General features: G+C 39.5%; 1 protein-coding gene across 1 annotated transcript in view; it reads right to left on the bottom strand.

The window, feature by feature from the left end:
• The window catches only part of ECT2L (epithelial cell transforming 2 like), a 111,094-nt gene that overhangs the window by 9,625 nt on the left and 85,441 nt on the right, over nt 1-16,028 (bottom strand). The window contains exons 14-16 of the mRNA XM_007484635.3: nt 9,955-10,041; nt 3,342-3,556; nt 2,036-2,183 (exon numbers count right to left, since the gene is read on the bottom strand). Coding sequence (XP_007484697.2) covers nt 2,036-2,183; nt 3,342-3,556; nt 9,955-10,041 — 450 coding nt within the window. The remainder of the gene's footprint in view (nt 1-2,035; nt 2,184-3,341; nt 3,557-9,954; nt 10,042-16,028) is intronic.

Here is a 16,028-nt window from a genome sequence, read left to right as displayed (position 1 = left end):
CTGGGGAAGTGATGAAGTAGCAGGACCAGGGCTTTTGCCCTGTGGCTAAGGTTTTCATCCACACTAAGTCACTGTTTTAAATAATGCCCCTGAGTGTTGTTTTTCCTACAGACACACAATAATATGTAATTTCATGTACCCTTGTGCATTGTATATATCACTCATGTGATGTCACATATAAAACAGACCACAGAGATATTGCATGTACATACTTGTGCACAACATGCATGGTATGTGGCATGTATCATATGAATGTGTGTAATATATTACATGTATGTCATGCTATTTTTATAACTGACTTCAGAGGTCCCTTTGCTGTCATTCATTGCCTCATGAAATCTGTTTAATCTTATTCAAGTTTTGGTTATGACAGAGCTTTTCAAAGTGCAAGCTGATGGTTCTAGTTATAGATAGTTTCTACCTGTAGTATATTCTTCTTCTGTCTATGATATTATTCCTGTTTTGAGAGGGAAAGACAGGCTCACATCTCCATTATAATAGATCCCAAAGCTCGATTTTCTCTTCTCTGGGAGGAATAAATGATGTTGGAAGGATTTGTATACTCTCACTTGTCACTCCTGTGACAGAGTCAAAAGAGTATTGAAAGAAATCTAAAAATATTGTCACCTTTAAGTCTTTTGTGGGTAACGGTAAAGAAATTCCTCACTTTTTAAAACATGGTTTAGTGAAAATGAGGTTTCTCATTCTGGAGAACAACTGTTCTAACAAAAACAACATAAACAATAATTACTAGCATTCATATAATGCTTCAAGGTCTGAAAAACTCTTTACACGTTACCCCATTTTATCCTCTCAACAACCCTGTGAGAGAGATGCTATTATTATTTTCATTTTACAGATGAGGAAATGGAATCAGAAAAATGTTAAATGACTTGCTCAGAATCACACAGCTAATAAATGCAGCAGAACTAGAATTCAAGTCTTCCTGTCTCCAAACCCAGCATTCCATCCACTTCATCAGCTAGCTGTCTTTAACTGTTAGCTCCTTTTTATGAATGGGAGAACTGGATCAGAAAGAAGTGAAGGGACTTGCTCAATGCCACAAAAAAACTTCTAAGAACAGAGCAAAGAATGAGATGAAGGGATAGTGGATGAAGACCTATGACTTAAGTAGAGGATATAATATTTCCAAAATAACAACCAAAAGAAAATGTTTTTCCCTTGTCAGAGTTAAGTTAACAAAACTGGCAAGTTCATCAAGTTCACTGAGGTTTTCTTACAGTTCTTATCTTCCTTTATTCATTGATCATTTTTCCTAGACTGAACCAGGAGCGTGATTTTATTTTATTTTATTTTATGTTCATTTGTTAAAAAAAGAAAGAAAACCCATCTTCTGTCTTAGTGTCAGTTCTAAAACAGAAGGGCAATAATGGTTAGGCAATTGGGGTTAAGTAACTTGCTCAGGGTGACACAGCTAGCAAGTGCCTGAGGTCACATTTGAACCCAAGTCCTTCCAAGCATAGTGTTCTATCCACTGTGCTACCTAGCTGCCCCCATAAGCTTTTAAAGGCAGATAATTTTGTTACAGTCATTTGTACGAGGCAATTCAGAAACTAAGGGCGGAGAAAAGAGTTAGGGACTGGACCAGTTAGGGACTGGAATGATTTCATTCCTATGAAAAACTCCCAGATGAGAAAGTTGCCTTTACCAAAGCAATCCAGTACCTTCTCTGCCTCTTAGAGAGTTGTTTCAGGTACCTGAGATTTTAAGTCACCTGCTCAGGGTCACACAGCCAATATGTTCCAAAACAGAACTTGAACCTCCTGTCTTCAAGGGCATTCTCTAACCACAATACTATCTATGTCTGGAGAAGAACATAGGGATTGTGGGGAATTCTTTATTTACAGTGATTTTTGACTCAAGGAATCAAAGCTGAAGCTTCTCTTTTTAATTTAGAAGAAGCCTGTGAATGCTATGATAATAATAATCACATCTTTTAGTGTTTTAAGGTTTGCAAAGCACTTTACATAGGTTATCTCATTTGATAACTTGGTAATGTCTCAGCCTTTGGTACCTTCTCAATTGTTTTCAGAACCACAGGGTAGTTGTTGAAGAAATTGGTGTATGTTTTCAACTGAAGTCCAAACTTGGTGAATATTTCTCCCAGACATTGTGCTGGTCCCCATTCTTGGAGTCTCTTGGTTAGTTCATCCAGAAAATGCCTGCAACATGAGACCAATGACATAGGTGAACTATAGCCAATCAGTATGAGTTTTCTACTCGCTGAGTAGGACACTAACAATTCATCCTTTTAGTCCACATTTTTAGTAAGACCTGTAGCGAATTTTTTTTCTCCTGGGTTTTGCCTATGACCTCCAGAAATTGAGGATGTAGTAAGTCTGAGCTTGAGGAAGTAAATTCCCCTGCAAATCTAAATGCCCTCCTCTTTGCTGTCACAGAGAACTTACCAAGTGCAGGGTTGCATTTAGAAATCCTCAGGATCACCCCCACCTAAGAATTCCCTTCCCTCATCTTCAAATTTTTTAGAAATGTTAAGGATCCATGGAGAAAGACTTGCCTAAACTTCTTTTGTAGATCTAATGTTCTATTAAATCCCACAGAAATGCTATAAGGAACGATGAGCTGCTTGATTTCTATATGAACTGGAAAGATCTCCATGAACTGATGCACAGTGAAATGAGCACAACCAGGAGAACATTGTTCACAGAAAGTGAAATGTTGTGGCACAATCAAATGTAATGGACTGCTAGTAATAGCAGTACAATGATCTAGGACAATACTGAGGGGCTTATAAGAAAGAATACTACCCACATTGAGAGAAAGAACTGTGGGAGTAGAAACACAGATAAAAACATATGATTCATCACTTGTTTATATGGGTATATTACATTTGGAGTTTTGGTTTTAAAAGATTATTACAAAAATGAATAATGTGGAAATAGCTTTTGAGTGATAATACATGTATAGCCCAGTGGAATTGCTTCTCAGCTCCAAGAAGGGGAGGGAGAGAACATGAATCATGTAACCACGGAAAAATATTTTAAAATAAATATTTTTTAAATCCCACAGAAAGTTCTCCCTGATGTCTAATGCTAGGGAGTAGCTCAAGATCAATTCCTCTTATTTTATCTTCAGTGGAAATGATTGTTCTCCTTTCTGTAACAACTAAGTACTCCATGATGATTATGGATTTGTTCCTCATTCTCTCATCAAACTAACTTTTGTTCCATTCTCAGCTGAAAAAGAAACAATGATCTCTGCTTTTCTCCCAACTACTTGATTACAATTTAGGAAATGAAGCATGGATTCCTTTCCACTACACTATCAATATTTTAGTAGCTTAGTTATCTAACACATACTTGTTGAGATCTAAGACACACAGTATATCAGAGAAGATGATCTGGATGTCCGTGGAACTTAAGATGGCTCTGTTTGATGCCAGTGCTGCTTTCATTGGAGTGACATAAACATCTCTTACAATTTCCAACATTTGTATATACTTCCTCTCACTTTTCAATAGCTCTCCAGCAATTTTAGTCCTTTTTTCTGCCAAATCCATCTGGAGCTTTCTTTCCTACAGAAAAGCATAAATTGTATAGGAAAGGTAAAAGAATATATATTCTTAAACATTTACTACTTCAGAATGAATAAGGCACAGGAATCAATCTATTTAGCCATTTGCTTTTTGTATCAGGAAGTGGTTTTTTTTTTTTTAAGTCAAAATGCAAAATGTTAAGTGGGGATTTGGTAATTCTAGCCATATATTTATAGGTACAACCTCTGCCATTGCCTTTCTCCAACAACCCTATTGCCCAAACAATTTTTCTTAGGATCATAGAGACATTTAGAAGTGGAAGAAACTTTAGAGGTCATCTAGAACAGAGGGGTAGGTAACATGGTGCAGTGGGCTTGGAGTAAGGAAGACCTGAGTTCAAATATGGCTTTCAACATTTACTAGCTGTGTAATCTTGGGCAAGTCATTAATCCTGCTTGTATGAGGACATCTATAAAATGAGCTGGAGAAGGAAGTAGAAAACCACTCCCAGGAGCTTTGCCAAGAAAATCCCAAATGGGGTTAACAAAGAGTCAGGCATGACTGAAAAATTAAACAACAAAGAACAGAAGTGTGGCTGAAAAAAATTCCCAAGATGTAGTTGAACCAAATTAAAATGTCATTGGGAAATGTTTAACAAAATAATTAAAACTATAATATGGTAGAAAATATGGTAATTTGTAGTCTTCATAGTCAATATATGGCCCACAGGATCTGTATCTATTTGAGTTTGACATCACTGATCTACAGATTTTCATCTTTTCAGATGAGGAAACTGAGACCCCCAAAAGTTAAGTGTCTTGCCCAAGGTCATATATGTAGTGGCAGAGCCAGATTTGGAGCCTATGATCTCAGTCTCCAAATCTTTTAACTGTCCACACTGCCAGATAAGTTAGAAAATTTTGGGAATATTATTTATAATATAGCCTCTCTATGTGATTTCCACAAGATAGTTCTCTGAGAAGAATTAAGAACCTTCTTGTCTATATTATTCCTCTGTGAGGGCATCAGCTCCTACAGATTTTAATCTCTATGCAAATGAGTCACAAATCCGTGTATTTGGGTCCAGTGTTTCTTACCCTGAGCATCAATCCTGCATCACCAATGGCCTGTTAACTATTTCAAAGTAGATTTCTCACAAAGACATCTCAAACTCAAAATATCCAAAAGAGAATTCATTATCTTTCCCCCAAACCCAGCCTTCTTTCAAATTCCCTCCCCACCCCCCGTAGAATGCACCACCATTCTTCTAATGTCCCAGATTTGTCATCTCAGTATTTTCCTCAACTTTTCCCTTTCTTTCATCCACACAAAATTGGCAGATCTTGCTGTTTCTCTCTCCATGGCCATTCCTCTTTACTCACAGTTTACTACCAGTTCATTCCCTCATCACAGCTACCTCGATGGTTATAATATATTTTTTTAGGCAAACAAGGTTAAGTGACTTGCCCAGGGTCTTGCAGCTAGTACGTGTCTGAAGTCAAATTTGAACTCAGGAAGATGAATCTTCTTAACTTTCAGGTTTGGCACTCTATTCACCGTGCCACCTAACTACCTAGATTACTGTGATAGCCTCCTTCCCTCAAATCTGTCTACACATAGCCATTTGGCTACCATGGCTTAAAGTTTTCCTTTTAGAATTTAAATGGCATAAAATCTTGTTAGCATCACCTAATCTCATTGTGCAGACTCCTGCAGGGGGCAGCTCTGTAGCACAGTGGACAAAATGCCAGGTTTGTAGTCAGTAGAACCTGGGTTCAAATTTGACTTTTGATACTTCTTAGCTATGTGACCTGACTGAGTTACTTAACCCCAATTGCCTAGTCCTTACTGCTTGCCTAGTCCTTACTGCTCTTCTCTCTTAGAATTGATACTAGTAGTAGTCTCTCAATGACTGAGAATGACTGTTGTCTTTGTGCAGTTTCATCTATGATGTACCCTCATGTGGCTTTGCAGTCCAAAGGCGCACAGTTTGTGGCACATGGGGCCTGGGACGCCAGTTGTTACGGGAGGTGCGGTTGTGGCCTGGTGTCGGCGTTCACGCACAGCGGCAAGACATTGACGTCATTCATCTTCAAAGGTGGCGGCAGCATGGTTAATGTGGGTTCGCCAGCTGCTTCTGCCAGAGGCAGCGAGTTCTAGTTGCTTTGGTGTAATGACAGCCCACTTCAAGTTGGACTTTAGCTGATCCTTGAATCTTTTCTTTGGTTGGCCTTGTTTCCTGAGTCCAGCTGACAGTTCACCATAGAATACCTGTCTTGGTATTCGCTGTGGGTCCATGCGGATGACGTGTCCAGACCATCGTAGCTGGGCTTTGAGGACCAGGACTTCGATGCTGGTGGAGTTGGCTCTGTCGAGGACTTCCTGATTGGTGATTCGGTCCTGCCATCGGATCCTCTTGATTGACCGGAGGGAGCGTTGGTGGAATTGCTCCAGCTGTTTCATGTGCTTCCGGTACAGTGTCCATGTCTCGCAACCGTACAGGAGCGAGCTGAGGACCACTGCGTTATACACTTTGAGCTTCGTCGCAGTGCTTACACCGCTGTGTTGGAGGACTTTGCAGCGCAGCCACCCAAGTGCCTGGCTGGCCTTTTGGATCCTGGCATTGATCTCGTGGTCTAGGGACCCGTCGTTGGCGATGGTGCTGCCCAGGTACTTGAAGGTGTTGACGTTAGAAAGCTGCATGTCGTCGATTGTAATGCACGGCTGGTTAGTTGACCTCTCTGGTGCAGGTTGGAACAGCACCTCTGTTTTGCTGAGGCTGATAGTCAGGCCAAACAGTTTTGTTGCGGTGGAGAACCTGTCCACAGTGGTTTGAAGATGATTTTCTTGGTGGGCCATGAGACACAGTCATCTGCGAAGAGAGCTTCCAGGATGAGTCTCTCTGTTGTCTTTGTTTTTGCAGTCAGGCGGTGAAGGTCGAATAGTGAGCCATCCAGTCGGTATTTGATGTAGACGCCCAGGTCTAGATCCATCACAGCATGTCGTAATACCTGGGTGAAAAATAGGTTGAATAGTACCGGAGTGAGGACACAGCCTTGTTTCACGCCATTGGAGATGTTGAAGTGATCAGAAGTCTTTCCACCAGATAGGACTTCCCCTGTCATGTCGACATGAAAGAGCAGAATCAGTTTGACAAATTTTGCTGGGCAGCCGCGCTTGCTGAGGATCACCCACAATGCGTCCCTGTTCACTGTGTCGAACACCTTTGTCAGGTCTATGAAGACAATGTAGAGACTCAGGTTCTGCTTAAGGCATTTTTCTTGCATTTGCCTCACCGTGAAGACCATGTCGATGGTGCTGCGATCTGGTCGGAAGCCACATTGTGATTCAGGCAGGTTCTGCTCTGAAACAGATGGCAGGAGTCTGTTGAGTATAACACGGGCGAGGATCTTTCCAGCAGTGGAGAGTAGTGAGATGCCTCTGTAGTTGTCACAGGCTGCTCGTGAGCCTTTGTTCTTGTATAGGGCTATGATGGAGGCATCTCTGAGTTCTGGGGGCATGTCTTCCTCTTCCCATATGCTGGTCAGCACTATGTGGAATGCCTGGAGCGCCTTTCCATTTAAGGCCTTGTACACCTCTGTTGGGATCCTGTCTTTACCGGGTGCCTTGCCTGCACTCATTTGTTTAATGGCTTTTTGGACTTCCTCTATTGAAGGAGGGACGTCAAGTTGTTCAATGGAGCGGTTTTGGGGGATCTGGTCAAGGGCGCTTTGGTCGACTGAAGAGGGTCGGTTGAGAAGCTGACTGAAGTGTTCTTTCCACCTGTTGCTGATGCCTTTTTTATCTTTTATGAGAGTGTCACCATCAGAGGATAGCAAGGGAATGGTGGTGGGTTTTAATGGCCCATAGACAGTCTTAAGGGCACTGAAAAATTGTTTGTAGTTTTTCATATCAGCAAACCACTGGATTTCTTCTGCCTTTTTTTCCCACCATTGGTCTTGCATCTTCCTGATCTCACGCTGCGCCGTGGCTTGGAGAGACTTGAATCTGTCCTTTCTTAGGAGCAGAGTTTCGGTTATTTTGCCACTCCATAAAGGCTTTGTTCTTCTTGCTCAATAGGTCTTCAATAGCAGTGTTGTTCTCGTCAAATCAGTCCTGGTGGTTGCGTTGTTTGGGGCCTAGGACCGCCTTTGATGTTTCCTTCACTGTGTCTCTGAACTGGTTCCATTTCTCAGTTGAGCTTCCAGTGAGTGGTCCCTTGGCAGACAGCTTGTTGTCCAAGAAGGACTGGAATGTTTGCAAATAAGATGGATCTCTAAGATGACTCACCTTGTAAAATGTGTGAACTGTCTGGGCGCGTTTTGAATGGCGAGGCGCAATGCACATTTGAAGAGTCACTCAAACCAATCGGTGGTCTGTCCAGCATTCAGCTCCTCTCATGGCTCTGGTGATCTTTACATCCTGGATGTCTCGCTGGCGTACAATGATGTAGTCAATGAGATGCCACTGTTTTGATATTGGGTGCATCCACGTTGCTTTATATTTGTTCGCCATTCTGAACACAGTGTTCGTGATGGTGAGTTCGAACTCTGAGCATTTGCTGAGTAGCAGTAGGCCGTTGTTGTTCATTTTGCCCACGCCGTGTTTGCTGAGCACTCCTTTCCATCTTTCATGGTCCTGGCCAATGCGGGCGTTGAAGTCTCCCAGTAGTATCAGCTTGTCATTTGTGGGCACTGAGTGCAGGACGGCACTCAGGACAGAGTAGAACTGCTCGATGGTCTCCTCTGTGCTGGTCAGTGTTGGGGCATATGCGCTGATGATTGTGGCATACCGGTCTTTGCTGAGAGGCAAATGGATCTTCATGAGCCTCTTGCTGATGCCCACAGGCAAGTCTGGCAGCTGTTTGAGCAAACTGGTCTTGATGGCCAGGCCAACATCATGGATTCTGTCTTCATTTGAGGCTCTACCTTTCCAGAAGAAGGTGTATCCAGTGGTGGGTTTGCTGAGTGATCCCTCTTCTGGTCAGCGTGTTTCACTTAAGGCTGAGATGTCGAAGTTATATTGTGCCAGTTCTTTACTGATTAGAGCTGTTCTTCTCTCAGGTCTTGGGGTATTCTCTCTATCAAGTAGTGTCCTGATGTTCCATGCTCCTAGTAGGAGTTTCTTTGTATTTTTTCTTTGATTTCGACTGCTTAAAGGGGATGACCCGCCAGCTGCGGTGTGCTGACCGGGTGTTTGTAGGGCAGGCAATGTTTGGGATACCTTTTCTAGTCCCCTCCCTTGATTAGGGTGAGCAGTGCTGTCCTAGAGAGGGCTGCTCAGTCGCCCAGGATGCTGCCGAACATCCCTGCTGCCCACAGGGCCGAACAACCACTGGTCTGTGGGCCGCCTACGTGCAGGATCGTGACCATCCAATGCAGCTGAGGAAGTCTCCAGACGTAACAATTTTTCGTGCCACTGGACCCAGGCTTCCAACGCCGAGAGAGTGGGACTGTCACTGCATTGGCTTTTCCACTTAAATCTCTTTCACGCACAAGTATCTTTGTGCACACTCATCTATCCTAACCCCGTCCACCCTCTTCAAGACCTGCGGCGATGGGGGAGTGATGACGCAACAGGTGGAGGTGACCACTGGCAGTTGTAGAATTGATACTACAACAGAAGATAAGGGTTTAAAAAAAAGAAAAGAAAAAAAAGAAGAAAAAAGACTTCTACAGACCATAAGGTAGCATTTGGGCACTACTTAGATGAACTCATTATCAGCAATTACCAAAGAATAATTTCTTTATATGACAGAATTAGACTAAATATCATCTTCTATGGCTGGAGGTACATTTTAAAACAAGACTTGAAAGCATAATGATGATAATAATAATCATTTATGTAGAGCTTTAAGGCTTACAAAAAGCTTTCCATATATTTAACTCATTTGGAAGTCATAATGATTTCCACATACTTCTCTTTTTTGTTGTTGTTTAAACCCTTACCTTCCATCTTGCAATCAATACTAAGTACTGGTTCCAAGGCAGAAGAGTGATAAGGTCATTGAGATTAAGTGACTTGCCCAGGGTCACACAACTAGGAAGTGTCTGAGTTCAAATTTGAACTCAGAACCTCCCGTCACATAAGCTGGGCTTTCAATATTCCTAGTCACTTAGCTGCCCCTATTTCTATATATTTTTTAAGTCAGAAAGAAAATGAATGAATAAACATTAGAAACAAAATCCATTCATTACTATAGTGCCAGTGCTTTTAATTATGTGTCCAAATGATATTAAAAAATATAAAACGGGAGCACACCATGGCCATGCTCACATTTTTAAAAACCAGCATCCCTCCCTGGCCTGATTTCTTTCATGGTTCAAAGTTTTAAGAGTAAATATAACCATCATTTCAAAGAAGAAGAAAAAAAGCCCTAACAGAGTCAGAAGAAGCAATCACAATGGCAAATGGGAAACACTTCATAAATCACTTACCAATTTAACCAGCACCTCAAGTTTTAAATCATCTTCCGTGATACTAGTCGTTCTATCCTGAGAATGATCTGCTTTCATATTTCTTGCCTAGAAATTGAATGAACACTTTATTGTGTGGGGACAGTGACTGTCATATTTCTTCTGCTTCCCCACTGTCATATGTGGGACACATGACACAATTTTAAACCAAGGAAAATAAAGACATCAGCTGATTCATTAATTGTGTGATTTTTAAAAATTTCAGTCAAGTAAAATTGGTACACAAATAAGTATAAGGTCTTTGGTAAAATTCCTTCTCCATTAAATTATTTCATATCTTTTAAACTAGCATCCAGTTTTTACCACTGAGATGAAAAGTTGCACAGAATTCCTTTCTTTCCCATCAGCAGAAACCAACAGAATCACGTAACTGCCTGAGGGGGTCACGTGTGTTCTTGGATTTCAGTCCTCCACCTCAAACCTGACTGGCCCCTAGTTATCAGCTGAGGTCAATTTTTTTACCTTATTTTTTAGACCTAAAAAGGGAAAATTTCAAGAAACTTGACAAAGTCTTATTTATTTTTTATCTTCCAACAAAAAGAATTTGCCATATCCTGTATCCCTCCTGTCACTTGAGAAAATCATGTCAAGTTTATTATTTTCTTTTGTTTCTCTTAATATTTTTTTACTTTCATCTTAATAGGCTTTTTGGGAAGGTAGATGGAATTACATATGATGAAATTACACCTGGATTCTTTTCTCAAAAAAAAAAAAAGCTCCCCTCACCCTCCACCCCCTTTCTCAGAGCTGGCTAGTCTATCTGGACCTGGTATTTTCCAGCAATCCTAGTTAAACCACACAGTTTAAAATTCTGATCTAGAGAATTCAGTTACTTGATTCTTCTTGTCGGCATGGTGCTGCCTCCTATGATGCCATCCTGTTTTATAGATTGACCTAAATTTTTTCTATATAAACTCTTCATATAGGTGGGTTAGTTCTCACTTCAACATTATGCCTAAATAAACAAATGAAGGAACCACCTATGGATGAATGAATGAAGGAAGGAAGGAAGGAAGGAAGGAAGGAAGGAAGGAAGGAAGGAAGGAAGGAAGGAAGGAAGGAAGGAAGGAAGGAAGGAAGGAAGGAAGGAATGGATATACTATAACATTGATTAGCAAGACGAATGCTTTGTATTACTTCTGACTGGCCAGATGCAACTTGTGGGTGTCTATCTCTGATTCTGTGAAGTTCGTCTGAGGCTGAGATTGTTTCTGGGGAGTCTGTTGTTGATTGATTTCTCTATTTACACCAGATATTTAAGTTGATTCAGTTTGGGGGTTGGGTTAAACTTTGAATGCCAACTTAAACATGATACTAGATTAATTTTGCTGATATTACCGAACACAGTAGAAGGAATAGAAGTGGCAAAATGAGCCCATTTAGAAGAGAAACATGAAAGGTTTGCATGAGTTTGGCTTGGCCTCTTTCAGTCATGTTGCACTATCAGGGGGTCTCTGTTAACAAACATTCAAACCAGAATGGGAATCATCATTTGGAGGCATCTTTCAGTCAATTGGGGAGGACCTACGGTTTTTGGTGCCTTGTCTATTATTGTTGCTAGTGTCACTCCTACTCCATGTTATGTGATGATGGAGAGAGCTCTTTGACTAGTAGCTCTGTTGCCAAGGAAACTATTGCCCCAGCATCTCCATGCTAGTTGCCAAAGCTTCTCAGTCAATAAGTCATGATGCTGCCTGGTTTTGTCAAATTGGCTGCTGAGATCCCATGGATTGGTGATATAAAGTCACTGGGAAATAAATGAGAACCTAACAAATTTGGCAAACTGTCTAAAGAAATCTTCAACATTAGGTAAGTTGCCACAGGCAGCCAAAGATAGCAGAACACCAGGAAATCCTGCTTTCTAACAATATAGCATTTCTGGGCCCCAGATTTTTGTTTTCAAACACCAGAGAATCATTATGATCCTATGAAGCTCCTTTGGAATATTTAAAGACATGGGGCTCATTGCTGCTTGAAAAGACATTGGGTGTATGACCTTGGAGAACTCATTGCAAAGCATTCCTCTGCCCTTTGTTATAGGTACAGAATGAGAGCCAAAGTGTTGACATACTTTGTTTCACTCTAACTCTGTGTTACAGGGAAGAGGTCTATTGAGGGAGGTATCAAGGAGTGATATTTATATTAAGAAAGAGTAGTCAATACACTTTTTCAAAGAAGACATTGATTATCATCATTTCACTTGAGATTTGGTTTGAAGGCAAAAATGGCTAATAAGGATCATAGTAGAAGCCAACATTTATATAGCAGATATTATGTGCCAGGTACTATGCTAAGCTCTTTATAATTATTATTTCATTTGATCTTCACAACAACACTGGGAGGCTAGTGTTAGTATTATCCTCATTTTACTGATGAGGAAACTGAGGCAAACAGGTTAAGTGACTTACACCAGCTGATAATCAGTGTCTGAGGCCAGATTTAAGCTTAGATTTTTCTGACTCTGGGCTCAGAGTTCTGTCCACTGTGCCATCCAGCTCCTAAAGTCAACTTAGAAGGAAGTCGCCAGTGGAGTACCTCAGGGATCTGCCCCTTGGCAGAAGGAATAAACTTGTTCTATTGGACCTGGAGGGCATAAATAGGAGTAATGGTAGGGGTGTACTGGAGCTGGCATGTTATTAAATTTCCAGTGTGATTATTTAGACTTCAGAAATCAGCAAATGGTACAAAGCAAGACTTGGTTTATTGTTTATTGGTTATAGTATTCAGAAAGCATTTATATTGAAAATGTCAGTGCTGACTAAATGGAAAAATGGGTTGCATGCATATTTCTTTTGTCTAGAGAGCTGGTTGTTAAATGGTTACCAGCATACTCTTATTAAAAAAAGTAGAAGTTACAGAGGGAGTTATAGATTTGATATTAGAAAAGGCTTCCCAACAGTCAGTTAATTGTTGCAAGTTTTCAAGCAGAGGCCCGTCAGATATACTTTAAAGGGGATTCTTTACCAGGTATGGGTTGAATAATAAATATGATAAGATAGATTTGAAAAAATGTCATTCTGTGATAAGTCCAAGGCAAAAGGATCTTCTCATGCTGGTTACCCAGAGGCTTAGGTCACCTGGTAGGGATTTTCTCAGCTAACAAATTTCATCTGCAAAAATTAACACCTTCAGAATGACAAGGCATTATAGGGACCTTTTAACTCCTCTACCCACTCATGTAAAAAAAAAAAAACTTTGACAACTAGTAGTATCTAGTAGTAAAATGTAGTTGGCATGCAATACATTTTTATTGAAAATTATACAGAATGAATACCACTTGGCACTACTGTTAAGTTAATCAGCTCTTTTTCTTCTTGGAATCTAACTACTGATCTTTTTAAAAAAGTTTCATTAGTAGGAAGGGAATAAGCATTTAGATAGTGCCTAACAGATGCCAAGAACTGTGTGAACTGCCTTTTACAAATATTATCTCATTTGATATTCAAAAACTTTTGAAGATAGATGCTATTATTATCCTCCTTCTACAGTTAAGGAAACTGAGAGAAACAGACTAAATGGCTTGCCCACATTCACAAGATAATAAGTATCAGTTTGGATTTGAACTCAGGTCTTCCTGACTCCAGACCTAGCACTCTAACCATTTTGCTTACTTATCAAGTCTAGCATAGGCAGTAAGGGGGTAGAACAACTTATTATAAAGAGATTACAGGATACCTTTTGTTGGCACTGGGTGCAGCTGGAACTAAATGGCAGCTATATTGCCCCTAAGCAGTTATAGGTAGAAGTTCCAGGTTGGAAAGGAGTGTTTGTGATTGATCACAAGTGAAGAGGGGTCCTTGTCATAGTTCTAGGGACAAGAGAAGCACTAATATTTGTTGCTGCATGGGGAGCATGGACTCTTCCTGGGTAAAGACCAGAGGATAGGCCAGGAGAAGAGTGACTACTCCTTTCCCAGAATAGCATCATCTTGGAAGCACTGAAAACTTGCAGACTCCTAGAACTATCTCTAAAAAGAGCAGCATGAAAAAGTCTAAAGCTTGGCACAGAGCCTCCTCATTCCCGGGTAAGCAAAGCCCAACTTTAACATAAAGTTCAAAGTCAAAAAATAAACTAGTAGAATGAACAAACAACAACAACAAAATAACTTGACAATAAAAAATCAGGGAAGACTTTGAAAGACAATAATGTGAAAACAGCTACAAAGAAAGTTTCAAAGAAAAATGTTAAATGGATCAAAGTACAGCAAGAATTCCTAGAAAAGTTAAAGAAAGAGATGAGTGGTAGAGAAAAATTGGGGAAAGAAATGAGAATGAATGGCTTAATAAAAGAGGCATAAAAATACTAAAGAAAATAACTCTTAAAAATAGAATTTGGCAAGTGGAAGCTAATGACCACCATGAGACTTCACAAATCAATCAAACAAAGTTGAAAGAATGAAAAAAGATCAGAAATTGTAAAATATCTCATTTCACAGGCCTGGAAAATGGATTAAAGAGAGAAAACTTAAGAATTACTAGGCTACCTAAAAGCTATGATCAGAAAAGGAGCCTAGGCATCACATTTCTTTTTTCTCTCTAGAAATCTTATTTCAAGAAATTATCAAGGGGAAATTGCCCTGATATTCTAGAACCAGAGGGTAAGATAGAAATGGAAAGAATCTACCAATCACCTCCTGAAATAACACTCAAATTGAAAATTCCCTGGACTATGATAGCCAAATTCCAGAGCTCTCATGTCAAGAAGAAAATATTGCAAGCAGTCAGAATGAAAACAGACTTTTGAGAATGGAGAGGTTAGAGAGAGAAAGATAAACAGAAGAAAACAGGATGGAGGGAAATATACAGTTAATAATCATATTATTAATGTGAATGGGATAAGCTAATCCATAAAACAAAAGTGGATAGTAGAATGAATTAGAAAGCAGAACCCAACAATATGTTCTTTACAAGATAGACATTTGAAACAGAAAGACAAAGTAAAAAATGAAGGCGCAGAATCTGTTAAGCTTCAGTGGAAACAAAAAAGGGCAGGAATAGCAATGATGATCTCAAAGCAAAAGCAAAAATAGACTTATTTAAAAGAGATAATCAAGGAACCTACATTTTGCTAAAAGGTACCATAGCTAAAGAAGTAATATTTTTAAAAATTTACAGCAAGTTTCTCTAATAAAGGCCCCCTTTCTCAAATGTACAGGTAGCAGAGTCAAATTGATAAAAATAGGAGGCATTTCTCAATTGATAAATGGTGAAAGGGTGTGAAAAGGCAATTTTCAGAAGAAATCAAAGCTATCTATAGTCATATGACAAAAATGTTTTTATTTTTTATTTTTTTAGATGTTCTAAATCACTATTGATTTGAGGAGTACAAATTAAAACTGTGAGGTACTACATTAAGTGTATCAGAAATGACAAATGCCAGAGAGGATGAGGGAAAATAGGTATATTAATGAATCACTGGTGAATTAGTAAACGAATCCAACAATTCCAGAGAACAATCTAAAACTTTGCCCAAAGGATCATAAAACTATGCATACCCTTTGTTCTAGTAATACTACTAATAGATTCTATAACCCAAAGATATCAAAGAAAAAGGAAAAGTACCCATATATACAAAAATATTTATAGCAGCTCTTTTTGTGGTGGCAAAAAATGTAAATTGAGAGAATGTACATCAATTGGGGGATGGTTAAACGAGATTTGGTATGTGATTGTGATGAAGTACTATTGTGCTATAAGAAATAATGGGGAGGGGTTCTGAAAAATATGGAAGAATTATATAAACTGATGAAAAGTGAAATGAGAAGAAACAGGAAATTATCATTGTTATAATGATGATCAACTGGGAAAGACTTGGCTACTCAGATCAAGACACTGATCCCAGATAATTCCAGAAGAATCATGATAAAAAATTTGCTATATACCTCCAGAGAGAAAACTAATGAAATGGGTACTAATTGAAATATTATTTTTTTCTATTTTTTTGTGTATGATTATAGTTAATATGGAAATATATTTTGCATGTACCATCAATATATACTATAGTGCAACTGATATAGTATTGTTTGTCTTCTCTAT

Source organism: Monodelphis domestica, chromosome 2 (genome assembly GCF_027887165.1).
Source record: "Monodelphis domestica isolate mMonDom1 chromosome 2, mMonDom1.pri, whole genome shotgun sequence".
NCBI classification, from domain to species: domain Eukaryota; kingdom Metazoa; phylum Chordata; class Mammalia; order Didelphimorphia; family Didelphidae; genus Monodelphis; species Monodelphis domestica.
The sequence above is the reverse complement of the archived record's forward strand: the minus strand, read 5'-3'. Positions and strand labels throughout refer to the sequence as shown.